Here is a 24,864-nt window from a genome sequence, read left to right on the forward strand (position 1 = left end):
ATCTTCCTTTTAAAGTTTCTGACTTTTCTCGCAACACTATTATTTGTGTTTTTTGTTGTGCGATCATTTCAGTTAAAACTTTTCATCTTATGCACTGCACTTTCTCTGTAATTGTAACATTATATTCTGCACTTTTTTTCCCATTTGTACTAACTCGATGCATTTATGCATGGGATGATCCGTTTGGGTGGTGTACATTTCACATGACAATAATAAAACAATTACAAAATACTGCTTGGTGTATTCCACATTTTAGATGGCAGTAGCAATCGTTGAGATTTACCAATGATTTTATTGCATTTTCAAATCTGTAATGGCTGCTCTGGTATAACAAGAAGCAGTGTAAGTAAACTTTGACATTAAGCGTACCAAAAGATAACATTGCTGAAGTTGTGTGTGCAATTTCATTTGGAGGCACTGACGGAAAAGTGTCAACACTCTTTCCCTTTGGGATTGATAAACAGCTCAGCTGGGAATGTGGTAAGTTTGCCAGCTCAGCTCTCCTGTCCTTCTCTTGTTCCTTGGTGGGGCCGCCTCTTTGGTGTCCTCAACTAGCTGCTTAGCACACAGCAAATTTGCTATTTTATGAACAGAACTCATCAAAATTTTTTTTCACAGCAGAAAATTGACACCTCCCGCTGTGTCAGAGGCAAGTTAAATGATGTCAATCTCTGGTCTGCCCGCAGTATTCTCAGTGTGCACAGTCCTCAGTGCTCCCTGCAGTTTCAAACGCGAGAGAGCCCGTGTGCTTCTGCTTTGAGAGCCTGTCAGAAATCATGGCAGAGATGATAGCTGCTCCGGAAAACACAGGCTTGGAAGTTCTCCTGTCGACACTCAAGGTAAGTGGGATGATTGCCACGATTTTGTTTGGAGTTCCAGGATTTCTTTCTCATTCAAGGTCTCTCAATTGTTTCAGAGGCCAGAAAGATTGTTATCATCCTAATGTCATGGCCAGGGTGATACTTTAATTTATGAGAGTATGCCCAAATTAAATTAAATCCTGACTAAGCTTCTGCAGATGGTACATGTCTAAATAGAATAAACTGTTTAGAAAGTGGTTCAAAACTGCTGTTTGTAGCTCAGAAAAGAAATTCTAAGCTAATATCCACAGAATGAAATGGCATCTTTTACTTGTAAAGTAGATTATTTAAAATAGCATTCACCATTTACCATTAAATAAATGGCTGTTTATTTTGGTCTGACTGCTTTTTGTTACCTTAATATCTGCTGGCAGAAAGCTGCTTAAGTTCCAGTGAAGTTTTGGTGAATTTTTTAAAAAGTTAAGTGCAGTGCAAATTTATATCGTGTTTAGTCATCAGTGCTATTTTGTAACGGTCCTGAATTTTATTTGCAATACTGTATTTAGTTTGCCAGCACTGTAGTAGATAAAAAGGATTTATTTAATTGTGTCTTTTTGTAAACTGAGGGAAACATAACTTGGGAGGGAAAAAGCTTTTTAATCGTTCAAACATAGTCTGGCACTCTATTACGACTGATGTGTAGAACAGCATCATTTACCCATCTTCTCTCCCTGTCCATAGAGAGCTTCACCAGAGTAAGGTTAATTGATCCAGTGTGCATGACTTTTAGGTAGTAGGAGCCAGGGTAGGAGCTATGTTGCTTTTTCTTTGTCCCAACTGTTTCAAAGAAAAAATCCTTAATTGCCCTATGCTGACATTAAGAATTTAGTATTGTTAATAAAAAATGTGACGGAGGCAGAAGAATAGGGGGTACTAATAGGAGCTGTTCTCCCTGTGTACAATTTTTAACATTAATCGGTTGATTTCCTACAATATTTTTTCGTAATAAATCAGGGGTAATATTATATAAATAAGATTACTTGTCTAATACCACAAAAAACAAAAAAGTAGCATGATAACATAGTGAATATTGCTTTACGGGACTTTATCACCAACTGGGCTTTGATTCTGTAAGGAGTTTGAATGTTCTCCGCCGGACCACGTGGGTTTCCTCCACCTTCTCTGGTTTCCCCCTACTTTCCAAAGATGTTCAGTTAGGGTTAGCAAGTTGTGAGCATATTATTTTGGTGTTGTAGACGTGGTGACACTTGCGGGCTCCCCTCAGTGCAACACTCCCTGACTTGATTTGAGACACAGGGCACATTTCACTGGGTCTCGCTGTGCATGTTAAAAAATAAAGCTAATTTTTAATCTTTACACAGGCTGGACTGCACTGGGACTGCGATTGGTATTGATTTATTCTTGTTATAGGTACTGAGATGCGGTGAAAAGCTTTTGTTTCAATGCCATCTAGATAGATCATGCCATACATGAGTACTTCAAGTGAGTTAAAAGAAAACAGAATGTGGAATATAATGTTGCAGCTACAAAGAAGGTGCAGTGTAAGGAGACAAATAAGGTACAAAGGCCTTGATGAGGTAGATTGAGAGATCAATAATTCATAAGTAGCATATGAGAGGTTTGGTCAAGATTCGGACAACAGCAAGATAGAAGCTGGCTTTGAGTTTGTTGAACACGCATGAACAAGCAGAACTAGTAGAAGGAAGGAAATATTTATGGCATTTAGTGGGAAGGTAACCTAGTAGCCAAAGACAAGGCAGAAGTCAAGACCAATACTTAATGAGGTTGGGAAAATAAATTGGATCTGTGGAGGTAGCAAAATTCGGAGAAGTGGGCAGGAATAGCAATGGAAGGCAGGGAGGAACCCTTGGGAAGCAGGTGGAGAATGCACAAGGTAGGAATGGAGCACTGGAAGCATTAAATCAGGTGGAGGAGATGCAACTAAATTCATTACTTTAATTGGGACTGGAAACGGATGGATATAACTGAACAAAGGAAAAAAGAAGAGTCAAGGCAAAAGAAAGAATCATTTTATTAAAAATTGAAATCAGATTTATAGCCTCATTTAAATAATTACTGGAAAAGAATTATTGTTTAAGAAATATTTTAAATGATTGCATGGTGACTAGGAGGTGAATGCATGACAGGCAGGTGTTCTGATTTCCTACCACATTCCAAAAACATTTGGATTAGTGGGTAAATTGTTCGTATGGATGCAATTGGGCGGAGTGGGTTTATTGGGCTGGAAGGGCGTTGACCACCTTTTCACTCTGTCTTTTAACAAACAACAATTAACTCAAGGTGGATCAATCATAAGTGTGTTTATTTTACTTGCTGCAAGGGAAGGCCATCGCTGTACAAGAGCTGGCGATAGCTTTGAAAAAACAAGCAGCATACTCATTCCTTTATACATAAGTGTTAACTACCCATGCAATTTCAAGGTCAGGGTGCATTCTGTTAATCTATGAACTTGGTATCCTTCCAGTAACTGAATCCACTTGTCTTTCTGCAGCTTGTCATGTATTCAAGGTGCATCGGCATAATGCTGCACAAGCATTATTACTCTGGTACGACACAGGTTACATTTTGTTACTCCAAGTGCATTTCTACATTCGCTCCTTTTTGCCATTTCATGACAACACTACATTTCACCAGAGTAATTAAAATATATACGTAAATGTATATAAAGCAGTGATGCAGGTTCAAACTCCAACCCCAAAATTCCCTTTCCATCCAACCACTTCAAGGAGTACCTGTTTCTTTCCTTAATATCCTCTCCTTTGACCTGTTATTTCACAGAAAAATTGGAGGAGAGTAACATATCACAATACCAATAGTTGTACCATCATGCAGAATAGTTGGCCATCATCCTCCCAGTGCCCTGATTGACTATCACCAACACCATTGAGATACCGATCCCCTACTTTCTTAATCACTTTGGTAGCTTCTCAGATATGGTAGCTAAGTTTGCTATATTTTCTGATTTGTCAGGTATGTAAGTATAGCATCTCAAGTGCCCCCTTTTTCTGACGGAATAAAATCCAAAGCCATTCTGTTCTGTAATGCTACTGTACGAACAGCCATCAGGTCTGCTGACAACTTGGTTAATGCTTGTTGGGTTTGATCAAAGGCACTTGCGGTTTCATTCACTACTTAGTCCAAAGCTGATGCTCTATTCATCAGTTCCTGGGACAATCTCATAGTCTCATATCCCAGAAAGGCAATCATCCAGAATCTCTCGCCCCTGTTATGAACCTCTGGAGCCACTGGACTAGAGGGGAGTGAGGCACTGATGACAAGTGTCGCATGTGGGGGATTACATAGGCAAGATAACAGCCACCCTTCCAGGGCCACAGCTCTTTCCACTTCCCCTCAAACTTGTGGGGCATGCCAGGCAGCCGGGGGTAGGCCTGGTAACTGCACACCCAATAAATGCCGTTCAGCAGAATGGGAGGACTGAGATTTCTCAGTTCCATGCATGTACCTTTACTGCTCCCCTGATAGAAGCCCTTGCCCTTCCAGATGCAGTGACAGGTGACCTGATCAACGCTCTCGACCACTGTGCTGGATGGTTTCATGTGGGGAATCTGGTCTCCTTACTTCTTGCGGCTGCACCAATTGCACTTAAAGGGAGGAACATACCATCCATTAAAGCACTCATAATGGCAATTGATGTCTGTCCAGTAACTCAGGGTTTTCAGTTTGGCTCCACTCGTCCTCGGGTTACTCCTGAATGTGTCCGCCGAACTCTATTCACTGGAATGAAAGGAAATTGTCCATAGCAGGATTCCTCCTTTACCGTGAAATGGAATATGGATACAAATCCAACATGTGGAAATGATCAATCGCTGGGTGTATTCATAACCACGTGAAAGAAAAGACTTATGAGCAGGGGGACTGTTTATATATACCGCTGTGGTCGCGCTGATACGCAACGAGTCAAAGCAACACACTGAGTCGAGCACGTCTGGCTGAACTGTTTACTGTTTCAATCCGCGCGCGCTTAAGTTCCCGCTCCCAGCATCCCCGGCTCTTTGTGGGGCGGAAGTGACGTCGGCTTCCGGGCTGAGGTCTGACCCACACTCGGAGCCCTCTTGGTTGTCGCTGGCTGCGGACTTGCCCGTGACTGCTGGAGCCAGTTCGCTTGCCGCGTGGGTGAGCGGCCACACCGAGTTATCCATTAGTACCAGCATTGCCAGTACAAGCAGGACAATCGGTGCAGTGTTAGGGAGTCTCATGGTTTTATTGGCTCGGAAGTCTTTTTACAGTGCAAGGTGTGTACCAATAATGGTTCCTCTCTTTCCCTGATAGCTATATTCATCATCAACAGTACCAGAATGCTCCTTCAAACTGAGGTTGCAAACAAATCTTCCTCTTCCAGACAACAAGGCTCTGTGTCGTGACACTTAGTGTCAGCAGTCAATTGTTGTGCTTCCTTCACCTGCTGATGGTACAGTTTGTCAAGGATACACAACAGGCCAACATGTTTTCATGCAACTTAGGCATGACCATTTGCTTAACTCCTAGTGGTGCATCAAATGGCAGGTGCAATAATGATTTTGTGGGGGGCAGTCCAGTAGTCCTCTTGGCTGTGTCCTTAATGGTCATTAGGACCAAAGATCCTTGTTAATCCAGTCTCCTCACACATTATACCAATCCTAACTTAATCGTTCCATTCATCCTTTCTGCTAACTGAGGATGGCAGCTACAATGGAAATGTCGGTCAATTTGTAAGGCCCTACATTCTTCTTTTATTACCTTTCCAGTGAAGTGAGTCTGTTGTCACTAGACAGTTTCCAAGGGATCACGAACCTCGGGAAGATTTCTTCCAATAAACATTTAGCTACTGTAACGGCATTATTCTATAGGGAATTGCTTCAAATCTTTGTGAAAAATCTCATTAATGACTAATACATATTTGTATCCTTCACAAGGAGGTAATTCTATAAACTCCATCTGTAAATGCACGAACAGTCCATCAGAGGGTGGTGGAGATCCTTCCATCTTCTCTATTTTCCCGGATCTTGTAAAATACATTGTTCATTGATTTACAGCTTGTGATAAACCAGGGCCATACTGTGTTTGATTTATGCAGTCTATTAATCCCCTCTTTCCCACATGGGTTAACTTGTGAGCACAGCGGGCATCCATGGTAACAATTCCATAGGGGCAACAGGCCATCCATCCGGGTGACACCAAAAGCCACCATGTTGGTCACAGCTCTGTTGGATCCAACATCTCTGCTCCTCGGGGACGGCCCATCGTTGATAGACCTTCACGTCATCCAAAGTTGGAGACAGCATGGGAGCCACATTATTCTGGGTGGCTGTGTCCTCGGGGATGGTGAGTGACGGCTGGAATGCAGCCTTCTTGGCCGCCCAATGCACAGCATCATTTCTGCGAGAAATACCATTAGTTTGACCAGTACGTGCTGAGCATTTAATGATAGCTAACTGCTTAGCTAGTAGTAAGATTTTTATGTGCATAGAGGTTAGAAATCACCCAAGTTTCCATATATATATATATATATTTTTTTTTCCCCACTACGCCTTTGGGGTAGCGCATGAGGTGAGGTGTTGGGTAATGCAGGGCGTTAACAATGTTTTAACTGCATGGGGTACATGGACAACTGTAAAATGGTTTATGACTATAGACTTGGCCTGTTGTACGGTGTAATAGGTGGCTGTGAATGTAGGTAAGTGGCCTGGAAGCTAGATGCTAAAATAAGCAAGAGGCCTTTTCTTATCGCCATGATCCTGGGTCCGGAACATCTGTGCACACCCTTCCCGATGGTGTACAAAGAGGTGGGACTCTTTGTTATAGTCTGGTAGTGCCAATGCAGGGGCAGACTGCATCGCAACTTTGACGCGTTTGAATGCACCTTCAGCCTCAGGGGGCCAGACCAGTGGGTCTGGTTGCTTTGGCAGGGAGATGTTCTGGAGTGGCCTGACATTGGCCGCATAATCTAAAATCCACTGTCTGCAATATCCTGTCATATACAAAAAATGCTTCTTTCCACAGTATGTTTCGGGTTGTGGTGCCTTGGCTATAGCCTCTATCCAGGTTTTCATGAGACACCTAGTGGCCTGGGACAAGGTATGCCCTAAGTATGTAACGATTGACTGAACCCATTGCAGTTTCTGCTTGGAGACATCATGTCCCTTTTTTGTGCTAGCTCAGAGGAGATACAGGGAGTCTTGTTCACATGCCTCCTTCTTTGGGGAAGCCAATAAAAGGTCATCAACTTATTGAATTAGGGTTGACCCCTATAGGAACATTAAATCAGCAAAATCTCTGTCTCGACTCCAGGGGAAGATGGAAGGGATTTCAATGTAGCCCTGACGAGCCTCATTCAAGTGCACTGTTATCCTCAATAGTAAAAGTGAGGAAGTACTGTGAATCAGGATGGATTGGGGATAGAAAGGAAGGCCAAACACAAGTCCACCACAGTGTAAAATTTAGAGTTGCTAGGGATTTCTGTAAAGATGGTAGGAGGTTTCAGGACACGAGGATAGGCTGGTATCACCACGTCATTGACAGTTCTCAGATCTTGAACAACAGCCCCCCCGCCACCAAGTGTTCTTTTCCTGTTTCCTAACTGGTAGAATAGGGGTGTTGCAAGGGCTGGTAGTGGGTATAATAATCCCCTGTTGCAGAAGGGACCCATGGGCTGAGTGCAGGTCGGTGGGACTAGGTGAGAGTAAGAGTTCGGCACTGACTAGAAGGGTTGAGATGGCCTGTTTCCGTGCTGTAATTGTTATATGGTTATATATGTAGCAGAAAGGTGCTTGACAGAACTTGGAGGTTCCACCAAGATCGCATGATGGCAACTGACATGATTTAAATAGCCAATGTCTTCAAAAAGACTTCATCCAGGGGGATGCTCCAGAGATTAAGTTTATCCATCTAGTCAATTCCAAGGACATTCAGATCTGGCTAGTCTGTTGGGTAACACATACCATTGACTTGGTTACCATTCAGCTTCAAGCAGTGCAGTTCTCTAATCAGCTGGAGAGTTCCACCCGATGCACCTCGGGCGAAATGATGAGTTGATTGGACTGGTGGGGATCCAAGTTCCCACCACCTGTCTTTGGAACTAATGGTGATATCTGATGCCATGTGGAGTTGTAGCTTGACCGATTGTTGATAAATACATTGACGTACTGTCTCCTGGTGGTGACTATTAAATTCTTTGTGGATTTTGATGGATTCTGAAACATCTTGTCCTTGTGTTCCACTTACCTTGAACACAACGAGGGACGGCAAACACCTTCTTTGTGACCATGGCAATGACGTTTCTTGCAAATGTTTCTTATATTGTTAGTTTCTTGCATACTGCCACCCACTACAGTTTTGTGTTTAGCTGCTTGGAGAACTGGTGCGTGGTGATGTCTGGGCCATTAGACATTGTGTTGACCTTATTCTGTTTAACCAAGTTGGAATTGTGTTTCAGGTTGATGAAACACTGACATTCTTGAGTGACAGCTTGTAGAGTCATGTCAAGGTCTTGCTCCAAACTGGCCGGGAGCCGTTTGCGATCATCTGCATTGCCAGGTGCATGAAGTTTGCAAATAAAGCAATCAGACACTTGGACTGTGATTCAGTCATGCTACCCAGCTTGAACTTTTCACATTCACGATTGACAACACTGACCTATGTGATAAAGTCATTGGCATCTTCTTTAATGGGTTTTAGGCAATGGTTGTGAACACTGAAGAGAGTTGACTACTCTCCGAATTTGCTTGATAGCTGTTGGACAGTTTCATCAAAAGCACAGGTCCCATGGTTTCTTCGGCAGAATGGTGCAGTACCCAATCATTCAGCAGTAGCCAATTTTTTTGAGCAAAGTGAGTGTTTTCCAGAAGTCGATTTTACTGGTGAACTCAATCCAGAATGCATCTTTGTAATGCTTGAACCAGGATTCAAACATAACTGCTGGAGTGGCATGGAACTGGAAGGTGGAAAAAGATGCAGCAACTAACTCGCATGAGTTCTGTTCATGTTTGACACCAACGTTGTTGGACTCACTGATAACCTGCTGGTTAACGTTTCGATTAACTTCAGATGTGCCGCCTCGAACTGAGCTTGCTACTATTGTAGAAATGCGCACAAGTCTTCTGCTGAAACTGTCATGTTGATATAGTACAACATATCATCGCCAATTTGTTGTGCTCGTTGCCTATAGCTACTGATGAGATCCAAAGCAGACAATAGAACAAGCTGGAATTCAAAATAACCCTTCAGTTGGTAAAACCACACCAATCTCAAAACTCAACTCAAAATCACACTCCCCATTACGACTATTTAAACAGTTTACCCCAGAACAATGGAGCTGTTGATTGGTACAAAGACCTATTAGTGAAAGTCAGCCTGGGATTGGTTTTAGTTGACCACCAAGTGCTGACTGTTTTGGCTCACTGTAACAATATATTTCGCTTCTTGGTCTCTCTGCCTCAGTAAAATAACCAACATAATCGAAGACCCCACCTGCCCTGGGCATTATCTCTTCTCTCCTCTCTCATCGGGTAGAAGATTCAAAAGCTTGAAATCATGTATCAGCAGGCTCAAGGACAGCTCCTACCCCGCTGTTATAAGATTATTGAATGGTTTCCTGGCATGGGGTGGCATGGTGGCAGAGTGGCTAGCTCTGCTCTTTACAGCAGAGTTCAATTTAAATAAGGGTTCAATTTCCACCACTGTTACAAACTGAAAGTTTGTACGTTCTCCCCATGACTGCGTGGGTTTCCTCTGGAACAGTTTTCTCCCACATTCCGAAAATGTTTCAAGTGGTCATTGTAAATTGGCCCATGATCCAATTAGGGTTAAAGTGGGGGGATTGCTGGGCGGCTTGGTATGAGGCTCAAAGGGCCTATTCCCTTTGTGCCTCCGTAAATAAATAAGATGGACTCACAGCTTCATAATCTACCCTTTTATGATCTTGTACCTTATTGTCCACCAGCACTGCACTTTCTCTGTAGCTGTTGCACTTTATTCTGTTTCACTTCAATACAGTTTAATGAATTGATCTGTGTGCAGAATGTGAGACAAGCTTTTCACTGTATATGTGATATAAACCAATTCCATTAGATATAGAAGCAGAATTAGGCCATTTGCCCCATTGAGTCTGTTCCATCATTTCATCATGGCTGATACTCTCTCCCTCTCAACCTCAGCCTCCTGCCTTCTCCCTGTATCCCTTCATGCCATGACCAATCAAGAATCTATCAACCTCTGCCTTAAATATACCCAGTGACTTGGCCTCCGCAGCTGCCTGTGAGAACAAATTTCACAGATTCACCACTCTCTGGTTGAAGAATTTCCACTTTATCTCTATTCTAAATGAACACCCCTCTATTCTGAGGCTGTGTCCTCTAGTCTTCGACTCCCCAGGCATAGGGAACATTCCAATCCCAAAATTGGGGAGCAGAAACGAGAGGCTGGACAGCCCAGTCCTGATGAAAGGTCTGGCCCAAAACATTGCCTGTTTATTCTTTTCTATTAATACTGCCTGACCTGCCGAGCTCCTCCAGCATCTTGTATGTGTTATTCTGGATTTCCAGCATCTGCAGAACCTCTTGTGGTTTCAAATCCTGAATTTATTTCTTATGCTCTATAACTTACAGCAACGTATACATCTCCCTTTCTTACTTGTTCCTACCTGCTTTTGTACGAGGTTTTGATTTGTCTGATTCAAAGAGCAGCACTCAAACCTTGCCCTTTTTTGATTGTCAGGAAACCACTTTGAAAATACATAAATGAAAACAGCCTGATGGAACAATAACTGAAATGGTCATAAAAGCTGTGTTCTCTAAACCTCTTGTGCTGATGACGAAGGGGCTATCTCTGCAACATGTGGTCAGTATAAACTGAAGCTGTAGATAGCAGTTTGATCCCTGTGTACAGTGTCTGATTTTAAAGGGACACCTTCAAGTTAAGCAAGATTAAACCATGTCCCTTGCTTTGCAAACATTATGCCAGAGGGAGAGAAAATGAATAAAAAGTAAAATACAATGGAGCTGCACACACAAAAATGCTGGTGAACGCAGCAGGCCAGACAGCATCCATAGGAAGAAGCACAGTCGACGTTTCAGGCTGAGACCCTTCGTCAATGAAGCTGATGGCTATCTGTGGATGTGTTGGATAATAGTCATACAGATGTATTGCACGGAAATGGGTCATTGGCACAACTTATCCATACTGACCATAATGTCTGCTTAGGGTACTCCTGTTTTCCTGCATTTGGCCTTTGTCCCTCCAAACCCTTTTTAACCATGTACCTGCCCAAGTGCTTTTTAAGTTCCCGCTGCTATCTGTAAGGGGTTTGTACGTTCTCCCCATGTCTGCATGGGTTTCCTCCAGGTGCTTCAGTTTCCTCCCACAGTCCAAAGTTGTAGTGGTTGGTGGGTTAATTGGTGATTGTAAATTATCCCATGATTAGGCTTGGGTTAAATCGGGGATTGCTGGGCGGTGTGGTTCATAGGGCAGAAGGGGCCTATTCTGCACAGTACCTCAATCAATCAATCAATCAATAAATAAATAAATAAAAGCTGTGATCATGCCTGCCTCCCCCACTTCCTCTAGCATGTTCGAATGTTCATTTATGATCAAAGTATACATCCATCTGCAACTCCGAGATTTGCCTTCTCCAGATAGTCACAAAACAAAGAAAGAACGTGAAAGTCATTCAGAGAGAGACATCAAACCCACCCCCCCACAGTAAAGAATGGCATCCTAATCGTCAACCCCCAAACCTCACCTCCCCCAGCACAGAACAAGAGCATCGATCCCCAACTCACCTCCCATGAATGATCATTTTGCCTCATTCCATCCTTTGCGTGAGAAACATGCCCCTCAAATCTCCGTTACCTGTTTCCCCTCCTGCTTTACAATAAAACATTCTAGTTTTAGACTCCCCACATCATTTGGGGGGGACGAAAGACTGGGATTACCTACTCTATTTATGCCTTACATAATTTTATAAATACAGTGAGGTCATACCACAGTTTCACTTTTTAACTCCATTTTGATACATTTCTGTAGAATGCTATTGCTGATCACTAGGTGCTAATTGGACAACTCTTGGTCCTGCAGCCACTAATTGAATCACTGATCATTATAAAGAACAATCTGCTCAGACAGATGCAATTTATCGTTTTCAAGTCCTAATTAACAAATGATTAGACACACACTGCCATTACAATATATCTGTCTTCATCATGAATTGCCTATGCATATTTTCTAGATGTAATACATTAATGCAGAATCTAATACAAAATAATGGGATAAGAACTCTAAGCGGTGTAGCTGGAATGCCTTAACTTAATCTTCATTGCAAATGGCTTAGTGGCGAAGACCAACTCTCAAATTAACAGAGGTCATTAACTGGCGATCTCTATAAAATAAAGGCTAATGGGCAAGCACAATTGTTTCCTCATCAGATTGGATAGGCACATGAATATGAGGAAACTGGAAGGATATGGACATTGTGTAGGCAGAAGGGTTTAGTTTAGACAGCCATTTGATTACTAATTTAATTGGCTTGGTATAGCTTTGTGGGCTGAAGGGCCTGTTTCTGCACTGTACTCTTCTGTGTTTGGTGTTCTAAGATTCAAATGGAAGCAGTATTCTGAGATGGGTTCTGTTTGATTATGTTTGAGACCATACCATAAGACATGGGAGCAGAATTAGGCCATCTGGCCAATCGAGTCTGCACCGCCATTCAATCATGTCTGATCCTTTTTTTCCTCTCCTCCTCAACCTCAGTTCCCAGCCTTCTCCCCGTAACCTTTGATGCCATGTCCAATCAAGAACCTATTTGATGGATCTTATTTTAACATGTGCTCACAAATCTGTAAGCTTGACCCACGCCACACGAGGAAGCGGCAGCTGAACAATATTTATCTGGGGGGAAAAAAAGCCAAAAAGACATCAACTCTAGAACCACACGCACAAAACGCTGGAGAAACTGATTAAGGGTCTCGGCATGTAATGCCGACTGTTTATTCCTCTCCATAGATACTGTCTGACCTGTTGAGTTCCTCTAGCTTTTTGTACGTGTTACTCCGGATCTCCAGCAGAACCTTTTGTGTATATGAACTCTAGAATATGCCTCATATAAAGGTAAGTCTGGAGCCTTTTTGTAACTTAAGAAGCTATGTACAACAACCTGGAAAAAAGCTGTCTGGTTCATTTCACAGCATTTGAGTTCTGGTTATATTAAATGTAGTGTGGATGAAGAGCAGCTCTCCTCTAGGAACACTGAGAACGGAATAACTCCATGCTGCTCTGAAAATGATTGATATGGGGCATTTTCCATCTGTAGTCACCTGAGTCCAGTGACCCATGCATGGCACAGTGCCAACAACTTCCAGTACCTAATAAAGTGGTCACCGAGTGTATTTTTGTGGTCTTCTGCACTGTAGCCCAATCGCTTCAACATGCTGTGCGTACCGCCATGGACTTCTGCGCACCACTGTTGTAAAGTGGCGTTATCTGAGTTCCACCTTCCACCCTGTCAGCTTGAACTAGTCTGGCCATTCTCCCCTGACCTCTCTCATTTTAACCCACAGAACTGCCACTCACTGGATGGGCTGTTTTTTTTTTCACACCATTCTTTGTGCACAAGCTCTAATTGGAACCTAATATCTGCTGGACTGAGTCTGAGTGAGATCACTTAGGCTTGGATTCAGTGTCAGCTGAAATTCTACCTGACCCACTAGACCCCTGGTAAGTTTGACCAAGTATCATAAACTCTAGGACCTAGAGTCTAAGGCGATGTCCACACTAGATTGGATAATTTTGAAAACGCCGGTTTTGCGTAAAAACGACAGGCATCCACACTAGGCGTTTTTAAAAATACCTCTGTCCACATTAAAACGGATATTTGGGCGAATCTCCTCCTACTGGGCATGCGCAGGACACATCTACAGAAAACAAGCGAAGAGGAAACGGTATACTTGGTGCGCGCTTGTCCAGTTACAGACTAGAAAAACTTAAAAGGAAACTGCCAAACGAAAGACTTGCTGCGCGTTTGTCCAGAAACATTTCCTACAGCCATAGTCTCTTCACCGATGAAAGGGACGACAGCTACAACTAAATGCAATAAGGCCTATTACTGGGCAAAAGTGAAATTTGCTGTAACCTCATTTGTTTGCCTTTACTTTTGCCATGTCTTTGTGTATTATTTTGCTGTATTTAACATGTGCAATAAAATGAGTTACTGGGCAAAAGTGACAATTGCATCTATTGAATGTCTGCACAAGCAATACATTAATAAAGCACCTTGTTAAATGTATAAAACATGTCTGCATCAGTGTTATCTTGTATTTCCATTCAATGTCACATTAGGCTGTTACGCATCTATTGTCAGATATTGTTGTGGTGTTGGAGATTGCGTTCAAGAAAACAATGAAATGCATCACTGCTGCCACCATTTGTTCCGGCATGTCATGACAGCGGTTTTAAAAATAGCCAGTTACCCCGTACACACTACGCCGGATATTAGGCGTTTTCAGATTTATTTACTCTGGAGAGCGTTTCTGAAAAACTCCATTTTCGGGGGAGGAAAACGCTGTTTCAATGTGGACGGAGGGTCAAAACGAAGAGAAAAAGCTTCGGTTACAGATTTATCCAGTCTAGTGTGGACGTAGCCAGGGACTTTCCCGTCTTGTGTGATATCCTTTGGACCTGTGGCAAGTTTTTCAGCCAGAGGATCGTGTGTATGTGGAATGAGCTGTCAGAAGAAGTGGTTGAGGAAGGTACAATAACAACTTTTAAGCACATAAGAACATAAGAAATAGGAGCAGGAGTCGGCCATCCAGCCCATCGAGCCTGCCCCGCCATTCAATAAGATCATGGCTGATCTGTCCGTAAACTCAGCTCCATCTACCTGCCTTTTCTCCATAACCCTTAATTTCCTTACTATGTAAAAACCTATCTAACTGTTTCTTAAATATATTTAGTGAAGAAGCCTCAACTGCTTCCCTGGGCAGAGAATTCCACAGGTTCACCACTCTCTGGGAACACAGGTACATGGATAGGAAAGGTTTAGAGGATATGGGACAAATGCTGGCAAATGGGACTAGCTTAGATGAACATCTTGACTGACATAGACTAGTTAGGCCAAAACCCATGCCATATTACACTATGACCCTGTGACCCCAGAGCCAATGTTCAAGGGCTCAGAGAGCCCAATACCACCAGATGTTCAGGCAACAGGCAATTGTTTATGACATGCACTGGTTTTTCCACCTGGCGTCAATATCCATTACTGTCACGACTGTGGTTCCTGACAGATTAGGAATAATCGTTCTCCTTATCATCATGCAGTGACTGGAGTATTGTAAGTAATTGAATTTGATTTTATGCAAATAATTTGTGTGAGGTTATCCTCTACTAAATTCATTTCCGGGTAAATGACTTTACAATTATTAAGAGATATCGCTATAGTTTCTATTATATGCACCATTTCCTTTGTTCCTCAAGCTGATGTTGCTGACTGAATGACATGTTATGGTTTGCTTCAAGGTAGACATCTTTTTTGAGCCAAATTCACTGCCTGCCACACTTCCAATTCATTATCTGACACAGGTTTGTCAAAAGATCCTTTGTATTATCATATTGTTCTTTAAGAATTAATTTAGATCAGATCAGTGTATCTGATTAAAACAGAGGGAGTAAAATAACACTCAGAGTTGAAGAGAAATGTCTAATTACACACTGGCCTAAAGCAGATTTCTTTTCCAGCATAAAGAAATATTCCTTGATGCGATCTATCCTTTGGGACAGAGTATTTTAGAACTTTACTGTTTGTGTTTCATCTTGTCTTCTGCTTATCTCTTTGCAGAATTCCCAAGATTTGAAAAGTACTCGCAGCATCTTGCAAATTCTGGATGCACTACTGTCAGCAGGTGAGTGTGTGACACAATATTCAATTCTCATTCATCTAGGAATCATAGCTGGGTGAATCATGCTTACTGTGGGGTAGCAAAAGTATTCTTAATTTAGGATTTCATCCTCATTTCTTTTTCCAGTTCAGAGGCAAATCGTACCTTTGATAATACAGTCCATTAGTTGTATAGTTTTGCTTATTTACTGGGGTGATTACCTGTTTCTTTCCTTCTGGACATACAAAGGTTCATCTCCCAGTGTTGGAGTGATTGATGTTTGGACAACATTTGACTCAAAGTCCCATGAAGGGCATGGCAGGTTAGGCTCATAGAATCATTCAACTTGGAAAGGGCCACTTTGATGAAAAATGTACTTTGAACCTTGAACTTCAGTCCTATCCGCCCATGACAACCAAGATGCCCAACTAAGTGTAGTCCCATTGTTTCATATCCCTCTAAACCAGGGGTTCCCAACCTGGAGACCAGGGACACCTCATTAATCGTAGGAATCTATGGCATAAAAATGGGTTGGGAATTCCAGCTCTAAACCTCTCCTATTAATGTACCTGACCAAGTGTACCTGAAGTGTTATTGTACCTGCCGTCTTCTCTGACAACTTGTTGTATATATGCACCACCCACTGTTTGAACAAGTTGCCTCTCAGATCCCTTTTAAATATCTCACCTTAAACCGATGCTCTCTGGATTTGGTCCCCTTTTCTGGAAAAAAAAACAGATTATCTCTGTTCACCCTTCTATGCCCCTCATGGTTTTATAAACAAGTTGTGCCCAAAGATCAGCGCCTCTGATTAAAGCGATGAACCTGGTATTTTGCCTGGAGTGGCAGTGGGTAGCTCTTGCTCAGGAGTCTGGGTGTGGATAGGTTCCATTAATGCCTGTCCAGGGCTATGGTTCCTAACTTCGCAGTGGCAGAAAAGAAAGTCCTTGTATGCGACACCACACAAACAAAACCACGTGTTGTCCTGGAATGGGTACATAACAAAGCAAAATATAAAAACATTGCCATTGGTCACCATATTGGTTTAAAAATGTTGGTCCATAATTGATAAATATCTTTCACTTATTTAACATGGTCTATGTTATTGATCTGGCGTCCCAAATTTGCATCTTATTATTCAAAATAAGCTATCTAGAGACTGAACACACAAACACTACCCACTCTTTGCCCTCAAAAATAGTTTTGCCCTCAGTTATAAATTGTAAAACAAATTCAACATTTTCTTATTCAATTGGGGAATGACTGGGTACATCTTATCTCTGGTAAGATATCCTGTTGGTGTATGCCAGGGAGAACGTCTGCAGGTGCAGGAAATCAGAAGCAACACACACAAAATGCTAGAGGAACTTAGCAGGTCAGGCAGCATCTATAGAGAGGAATAAACAGTTGATGTTTCAGACTGAGACCCTTCATCAATACAAGGGTTTTGGCCCAAAACATCCATTGTTTATTCCTCTCTGGAGATGCTCCCTAACCAGTGGAGTTCCTTGGACATTTTGAGTGTGTTGCTTTGGATTTCCAGCATCTGCGGAATCTCTTGCATTGATATTGTGCTCTTGGCACCTACTTGGTTTTAGAAATACAGATAAGCAAATTGACCTAAAAACTTGTGGACCAAATGACAAAGGTTCAAAAATGTTCCTGATAAAATGTTTGGGTCGTGTCATTGAAAAGTCATGTGAATTCCTCCAGCATTTTGTGTGTGTTGGTCTAGGAGCCAAGAACTCGTCATTCCTCTGAATATGGCCTCCTGCGCTTGCTGCACCCACTTCACCCCACAGTTTGTATCGTTACGCCATATCTCATTCCATAGCTCTGTGATTTAACCCCTAGTTTGCTGTAGCCCTTCTTTAAAACCCTCTTTAATGCTTTACTTATTTGAGCAAGCATCTATTCATTTAATTCATTTCCTGCATTACACGGATGTCAACTTTTACTTTGTCTCTTTAACTTGCTCATTTCAGGTACAGTCAAACGGATCAGTTACCTGATTACTAAAGGAGGGAGTGAGGCATTACTACACACACTGGTGAATGTAACTAAAGTACTTCCTCTGGATTATAAGGTCATCTTTCCTTTAATGCAGTTAATTGTCAAAGTTGGACAAAGAGGTAAGGAACAACGTTTATCATTGTACCTGAAGCTTTGGCATCCTTAGCTATGAAGGAATAATAGGATAAGGGGAATAGCAAGGGAAATTGCTATGTGAATTTTCAAGAACAAATTATATTTATTTTTAATTTTATTTAGAGATAGAGCGAGGAACTGGCATTTCTGGCCCCACAAGCCGTATGGCCCATAACCCACCTATTTAACCTAAGCCTAATCACAGGACAATTTACAATGACCAATTACCTGACTAATCAGTATATCTTTGGACAGTGGGAGGAAACCACAGCACCCGGAGGAAACCCTCGTGGTCAAGGGGAGAATGCACAAACTCCTTACACTGGAATTGAACTCTGAATACCAATGCCACAAGCCGTAATAGCGTAAAGCACTGAATCTGTTGGTGTATTTGCAATCTGATATACCCCACAGCTATGCTTATCCTTGACAGCAATAATCTTATACAAGACCTGAAGACCATAAAAACATAGGCATGGTTGCAGAATTAGGCCACTTGGCCCATGGAGTCTGCTCTGCCATTCCATCATGGCTGATTTATCAACCCCTTTTTCCTGCCCGTTGATGCTCCCACTAATTGAGAACCGATCAACTTTCACTTTAAACATACCCAATGACCTGGCCTCCACAGCTGTTTGAGGCAATGAATTCCACCAATTCGCCATGCTTTGGCTAAATAAGTTCCTCCTAGTCGTTATACAATTTACTTAGTGAGTTAACAGGGAAAAAGGCCATTTCATTGCTCTTCACACAACTGGTGTTTTCCAAAAGGACCCAGAGGGATGCTTGAGGGAAAGCAATTGACAGGCCTTGGTAGAAGGGGGGGGGCAATGGGACTAAGTAGATTGCTCTGTATGAAGAGAGCACAGACTCACTCCTGCTGTGCTGTAATGACACTATAATTGAAATTGTTTTGATTTTATATAGAGGAGCAAAACTGAAGTTTTTCAACTGGGGCCATTGTAAATGGGGAGAAGTGTGATGTGGAGGGAGGCGGGTGTGGGGGGTGTCATTAAAGAGGAAAACAATATCTTCAATTTTGTATTCTAGTAGAATAATGGAAGAGCAGTGAAAGTGACACTGATCAAATATGATGCTAATTAAGCCACCGATATGTCTTATGGAACGTGGGCACGTGGCCAGGTGGTTAAGGCATTGAACTAGCAACCTGAAGGTCGTGAGTTCGAGCCCCAGCTGAGGGAACGTGTTGTGTCCTTGAGCAAGGCACTTAATCACACATTGCTCTGTGACGACACTGGTGCCAAGCTGTATGGGTCCTAATGCCCTTCCCTTGGACAACATTGGTGTCGTGGAGAGGGGAGACTTGCAGCATGGGCAACTGCTGGTCTTCCACACAACCTTGCCCAGGCCTGCGCCCTGGAGAGTGAAGACTTTCCAGGCGCAGTTCCATGGTCTCGCAAGACTAACGGATGCCTTTACTTTTACGTCTTATGGAAACTCAGAAAATGTATGTGCACATTTTTAGATGATTGGATGTCCGTCGATGTCAGATTTGTACAGTTCTTCTTTTAAATAATGTGAACTACATGAAGAAAAACCTATGTGGAAGAGTTTTTAAAATAGACAAGCCATTGTACTGGGGCTGTTCCACTCTCTCGATCTTGGAAGTCTGGGTCCAGTGGTATGAGTAGTCATCGCAAATGGAGTCTTCCTTGAGTGGATGACTATGACTTCTTCTGTGCCTTGTCCCGTCTCCCACTCTCCACAAAGCACTTCAGAACCACCTTCCTGGCCATTGAATCTCGATGTCATTGGTCAGGCTGTCGGAGCTGATTTTGCATGTTGTGTCGGGCAGGTTCATACCACAGCAGGGTGTGAGACCCACCAGCTACATTTCTAGGTATGCGCTTATAAAAAAGGTGTACAGGGGAATGAAGGTGCATGGGTTCAGCGGAGGAAAATAGTGCAGATGTAGATATTGAATGGCCAAGCACCATACAATAGCCTTTTCCCACTTCTGCCTCTCTTTGAAAATAAGTTAGTATGTAACAAAAAAAAAGAGCTCTGGGGAGTGCATAGGAATGTGGAGAAAAACATCGCAAGCCCAATAGGCTGCAATCAATTGATGGTGCAAGAGAGGCAGGGACCAATTCTATCGACACACTGAAAGTGTGTCCCAGATTCATTTCCGACATTAGGTGCAAACACAACTTGTTTTCACTGGAATTTGAGCTTTTTTTAAAAGCAAAACTGTCATGTTGTTGCAGATCAGAGGTTTGGACACAAAGCTCAAGAAATTGGAGCCTTAAATGAAATCTTGAACTTGTTGAAGTGCGGCCTACCCCGAGCCAAGTATGTCACTCCCTGTTTGTGGACTATCAAGATCTGTGCTTCCAGTGGTAAGTGGCACTGACAATGAAATCTTCACATGATTTTGTGGGATTTTATTGATGTCGCTTACAGCATTTAGGGCTATGATGATTTAATGATTAGGTTAGTGGGCTAACTTTCTGGGGTCTGGTCTACTCTTTCAAATTCAACTGGGGACTGAATTAAGTGTCTGGGATCTTTTTTTGGTAGTTAGAAGCAAAAGAAACAAAAAAACGACCCACCCAAATTATTGATAGTTCACCTGAGAGGGAAATTTTCCACTCTGATCTGTATGTGACTCCAGGCTTATAAGTGTCTGGCATTGCAACAGCTGCTAATAAATTTTGGTCTTGCCCGTTGATGCTTTCATAATGTCTATGGAATCAAATCAATTTATCTAGATTTTTATCATTAATTCATTTATCATGTTGCGAGTGCTCTGTATATTTAGATAAAGCTCCTTTACTGAGAACATAGGTGTATTGCTTGTCTGCATCATGGGCTGGTATGGGAACATCAAAGCCTTTTGAACAGAAAATCTTACAAAAGGTAGTGGATTCAACCCAGTACATCGTGGGTAAAGCCCTCCCAACCACTGAGCACATCGACATGAAATGCCGTCGCAGGAAAGCAGCATCCATCATCAAGGATCCTCACTACCCAGGCCATGCTCTCTTCTTGCTGCAGCCATGAGGTAGAAGGTACAGGAGCCTCAGGACTCACATCACCAGGTTCAAGAACAGTTACTACCCCTCAACTATCAGGATCTTGAACAAAAGAGGACAATTACACTCATTGAGATGTTCCCACAAGCAATGATCTCAATTTAAGGACATTTTGTCTTGTTATTTCAGGTTCTTGTTATTTATTGCTATTTATTTATATTTGCATTCACACAGTTTGTTGTCTTCTGGTTGACCTTACCTTTTACTATTCTATAGATTTGCTGAGTATGCCGACAGAGGAAAAAAAAATCTCAGGGTTGTATGTGGTGACATGTAATAAATTAATAAATAATTTTAATTATAAATTTTACTTTGAACTTTGAACATTGGGTATATTTAAAGCAAAGGTTGATTAGGTTCTTGATTAGTCAGGACATCAAATGTTACAGGGAGGATGGGGTTGAGAGGGATCATAAATCAGCCATAATTGAATGGTGGAGTGGACTCAGTGGGTCAAATGGCTTCTATATCCTATGGTCTTACATTTTCTCATTTTTCCATGTCCCTCAATTCACTGATAAATAATCACCATTTAACTCTGTGTTCTTTTCTGTGCAATTCTGCTTTTCTTTGTCATCTAAAGTACATCACTGCTCTGCCGACAAACAACTCCTCACCTGAAGCTTCCTCCAATTTCTTTTGAAGTCCTTATCTCAGCACAGAGTAACCTTGTTTACGTAGAACCTAACTGCTTCCCCTTTCAGTTGCAACAGTCAATGCATTGAAACCCTTGTTGTTTTGTGTTGACACAGAGAGTGGCAGATGACAGAAATGCTCTGCAGGAGAGGTGGTAGAAACAACAATGTTTAGAAAGCATTTTGACATACACATTGGAGGTGCATGTTTTGATCTGCATTACCTGTCTGATCTAAAGAAGTTGCAAGGGAAATGACTGAACCCTAAATTGTAACACTCCAGGAAACGCTTAGCAAAGACTATTCCCCATTCTGACCTTTTACCTCTTCTCACCTACCTATCATTTTCCCCGGGTCCCCTCCACCTTCCCTTTCTCCTATAATCTGCACTCCTCTCCTATCAGATTTTCTTCTCCAGCCCTTGACCTTACCCACCCACCTAGTTTCACCTATCATCTTCCAGCTATCCTCCTTCCCTGCCTCCCACCTTTTTATTCTGGTGTCTTCCCCCTTCCTTCTCAGTCCAGAAGAAAGATCTCAGTCTGAAACGGCGACAGTTTATTCATTTGCATAGATTCTGCCAGACCTGCTGAGTTCCTCCAGCATTTTGTATGCGTTGCTTTGGATTTCCAGCATCTGCAGAATCTCTTGCGTTTATACTTCACAAATCCCCTTTAAACTTGACCCTTCTCATCTGAAACCCACGTTTTCTATTATTTGACATTTCCACCTTTGGAGAAAAATATCTTTGATTATCTGCCCCTGTCATGAATTTCCTAATTTTATAACCTTCTATCAGCCTCCGACACTATAGAGAAAACAATTTGTCTTCTTATAGCTCAATTCTCTCCAATCTAGATCACATCCTGGTGAGCCTCTTCTGCACCCTCTCCAAAGGTCAAATTTGTGAGACAAAGTGCTCTCCCATACAAAGCCATGATCCCTACCCTAATAGATTCAGGCTTTCCAAACCTGATTAAGTCCTGTCTGTGAGAATCTTCTTCAATTATTTCCTTGCCACAGATATGAGGCTCTCTGGTCTATAATTCTCCTGATTATCCGTATTGCCTTCCTTAACAAAGGAGCAAGATTAATTATTCTTCATTCTTCTGTGACCTCACCTGCTTTAACTTTTAACTGCCACAATATTTTAACCAAGTAGTAATAACCCAAATCACTAGTAAAAAGAAATTACACTGTGGAGCTCAGTTTTTGAACTACCTAGTGCGGACCTAATGGACTGAATGTCAAATTCCTCTTTCAAATGACTTTACCTGTGTTTGTTTCTGCCTGCGAGTAGAAATTTCAGGTATTCCGATACTAAACTGCCTTGCTCGCCTGTCTAGGGCACTGGCAAATTGATATACAGTATATGGCATCGTTGCAATTTGAAATGAAAATCTAAAGAAGAACTGCAAATCCTTGGAAAAAATGACTTGAAAACAGAAAATTCTGGAAACATTTGGGTGAACAGGAAGCATCTGTAGAAGGAACATAGAGCTTCATAGCACAGTACAGGCACTTTGGTCTATGATGTGATATAAAACTATCCCACAATCTATCTAACCATCTGTCTTATGCAGCTCCTAACCCTCCATTTTCCCTACACCCATGTATCTATCTAAGAAATGTCCCTATCATGTTTTTTTTTAACTCAGTGAATGATAAGTGCCACCACTCACGTTAAACTGACGTCCTCTGATATTGACTGTTGCTGCCCTTCACAAAAGGCACTGGCTGTCCACTCTACCTATTCCTCACATAATCTAATACATCTCAATCAATGAGCCTTTCATCCTCCTTCACTCCTAAAAGAAGTCTCGAGCTCACTCAATCTTTCCTCATAAGATATTCCCTCTAATCCAGGCAGCATCCTGGTGAATCTCCTCTGCATCCTCTCTAAAGCTTCCACATACTTCTTAAGATGAACACAATACTCTGGATGTAGTCTAGCTGAACTTTTTAAAGCTGCAAAATAAACTTGCAGCTTTTGAACTCTTCCCTGACTAATGAAGGTCACCACTCCATATGCCTTCTTAACCACTTGTGTGGTAACTTTGAAGGATCATGGACTTGGACCCCAAGATTCCTCAGTTCCTCCACACTGATAAATCCTGCCATTGTTCTCGTAGTCTGCATTCAAATTTGATTATCCTAAGTGTATCGTCAACGTTAAACTCCATCTGCCATTTCTCCTCCCAGATCTTTTCCTGCCTATAACCTATTGTAACCTACGACAACATTCTTCACTATCCACAACACCACCTTTGTCTCACTTGCAAACTTACTAACCCAGCCTTCTGTTTCCTTGTCAAAGTCTTTTTTAAAAATCACAAAGAGCACAAGTCCCAGAATGCATCCCTAATAAAACTAATGGCAATGATCCCTGGGAACTAAGTGGGCCCTAAGGGCCAAATAATCTCCCTTGCTGAAGTAAATTAGTTCTTATGTTAATAGACCATTAATATTTACTCACACACAGTATACTTGACAATTTAGTTTTTAGTTTATACAGTATTTGTTACAAAGATGTGTAGCATCGCCTATTCAGATTGAAGACTCTTCATTAGAACTGGAAGGAACCAAACTAGTTTTAAGTTGAGGGGATGGGGGATAGGAGGATAGGACAAAAGGAATATCTACGATAGGGTCCTGAAGTCCCGAAGAAGGGTGTAGGCCTGAAACGTCGACTGTTTATTCATGTCCATAGATGCTGCCTGACTTGCTGAGTTGCTCCAGCATTTTGTGTACGTTGCTCTGGATTTCTAGCATCTGCAGAATTTGTCATGTTTGTGATAGGGCAGGCAATATAGTTGCTGATGAAGTATTTTGGTTGATAGGTTATTGAGGGAGGTTAGAGATTGGTACAACAAAGGAACTATTCCCTGATCTATCGATTCCTTCCCAAACTCTATGGAATTTAGAACAAACTTGCTTTCTCTGTTTCCTAGTTCAGTCAAAGTGTTTTTGATTTGAAACATTAGCTCTGTTTCTCACTCCACATATGCTGCCTGACCCATTGTGTATTTCCAGGGATTTCTGGCATTATCACTGCAGCTTGTCAGATTTTTGTTTGTACGACTGATATAATTCTTGTCTTTGCAGCTACAGTTGGTGCTGCAATGGGTAAGAGTGGAATCATAAGATTCATGCTTAACCTGCTTTCCCCGTACACGACTCGGAAAACAAAGGCTATAAGGTAAGGAATGAGACCTGTCATTTATGCTGCTCTTTGGAGATCAATCAGCCTTTAGGCAATCTCGCCACTTGGATGAATGGTTTTCTTTTCAGTTAATGCACTGTGTTAATCAAAATATTC

General features: G+C 42.0%; 1 protein-coding gene across 1 annotated transcript in view; it reads left to right on the forward strand.

The window, feature by feature from the left end:
* The first annotated feature begins 554 nt into the window (after window positions 1-554).
* LOC134355337 (cytosolic carboxypeptidase 4) overlaps window positions 555-24,864 on the forward strand; it is a 242,630-nt gene continuing 218,320 nt past the window's right edge. The window contains exons 1-5 of the mRNA XM_063065098.1: window positions 555-839; window positions 15,667-15,730; window positions 17,692-17,838; window positions 20,083-20,214; window positions 24,651-24,744. Coding sequence (XP_062921168.1) covers window positions 777-839; window positions 15,667-15,730; window positions 17,692-17,838; window positions 20,083-20,214; window positions 24,651-24,744 — 500 coding nt within the window. The 5' untranslated portion in view covers window positions 555-776. The remainder of the gene's footprint in view (window positions 840-15,666; window positions 15,731-17,691; window positions 17,839-20,082; window positions 20,215-24,650; window positions 24,745-24,864) is intronic.

Source organism: Mobula hypostoma, chromosome 13, assembly GCF_963921235.1.
Source record: "Mobula hypostoma chromosome 13, sMobHyp1.1, whole genome shotgun sequence".
NCBI lineage: Eukaryota > Metazoa > Chordata > Chondrichthyes > Myliobatiformes > Myliobatidae > Mobula > Mobula hypostoma.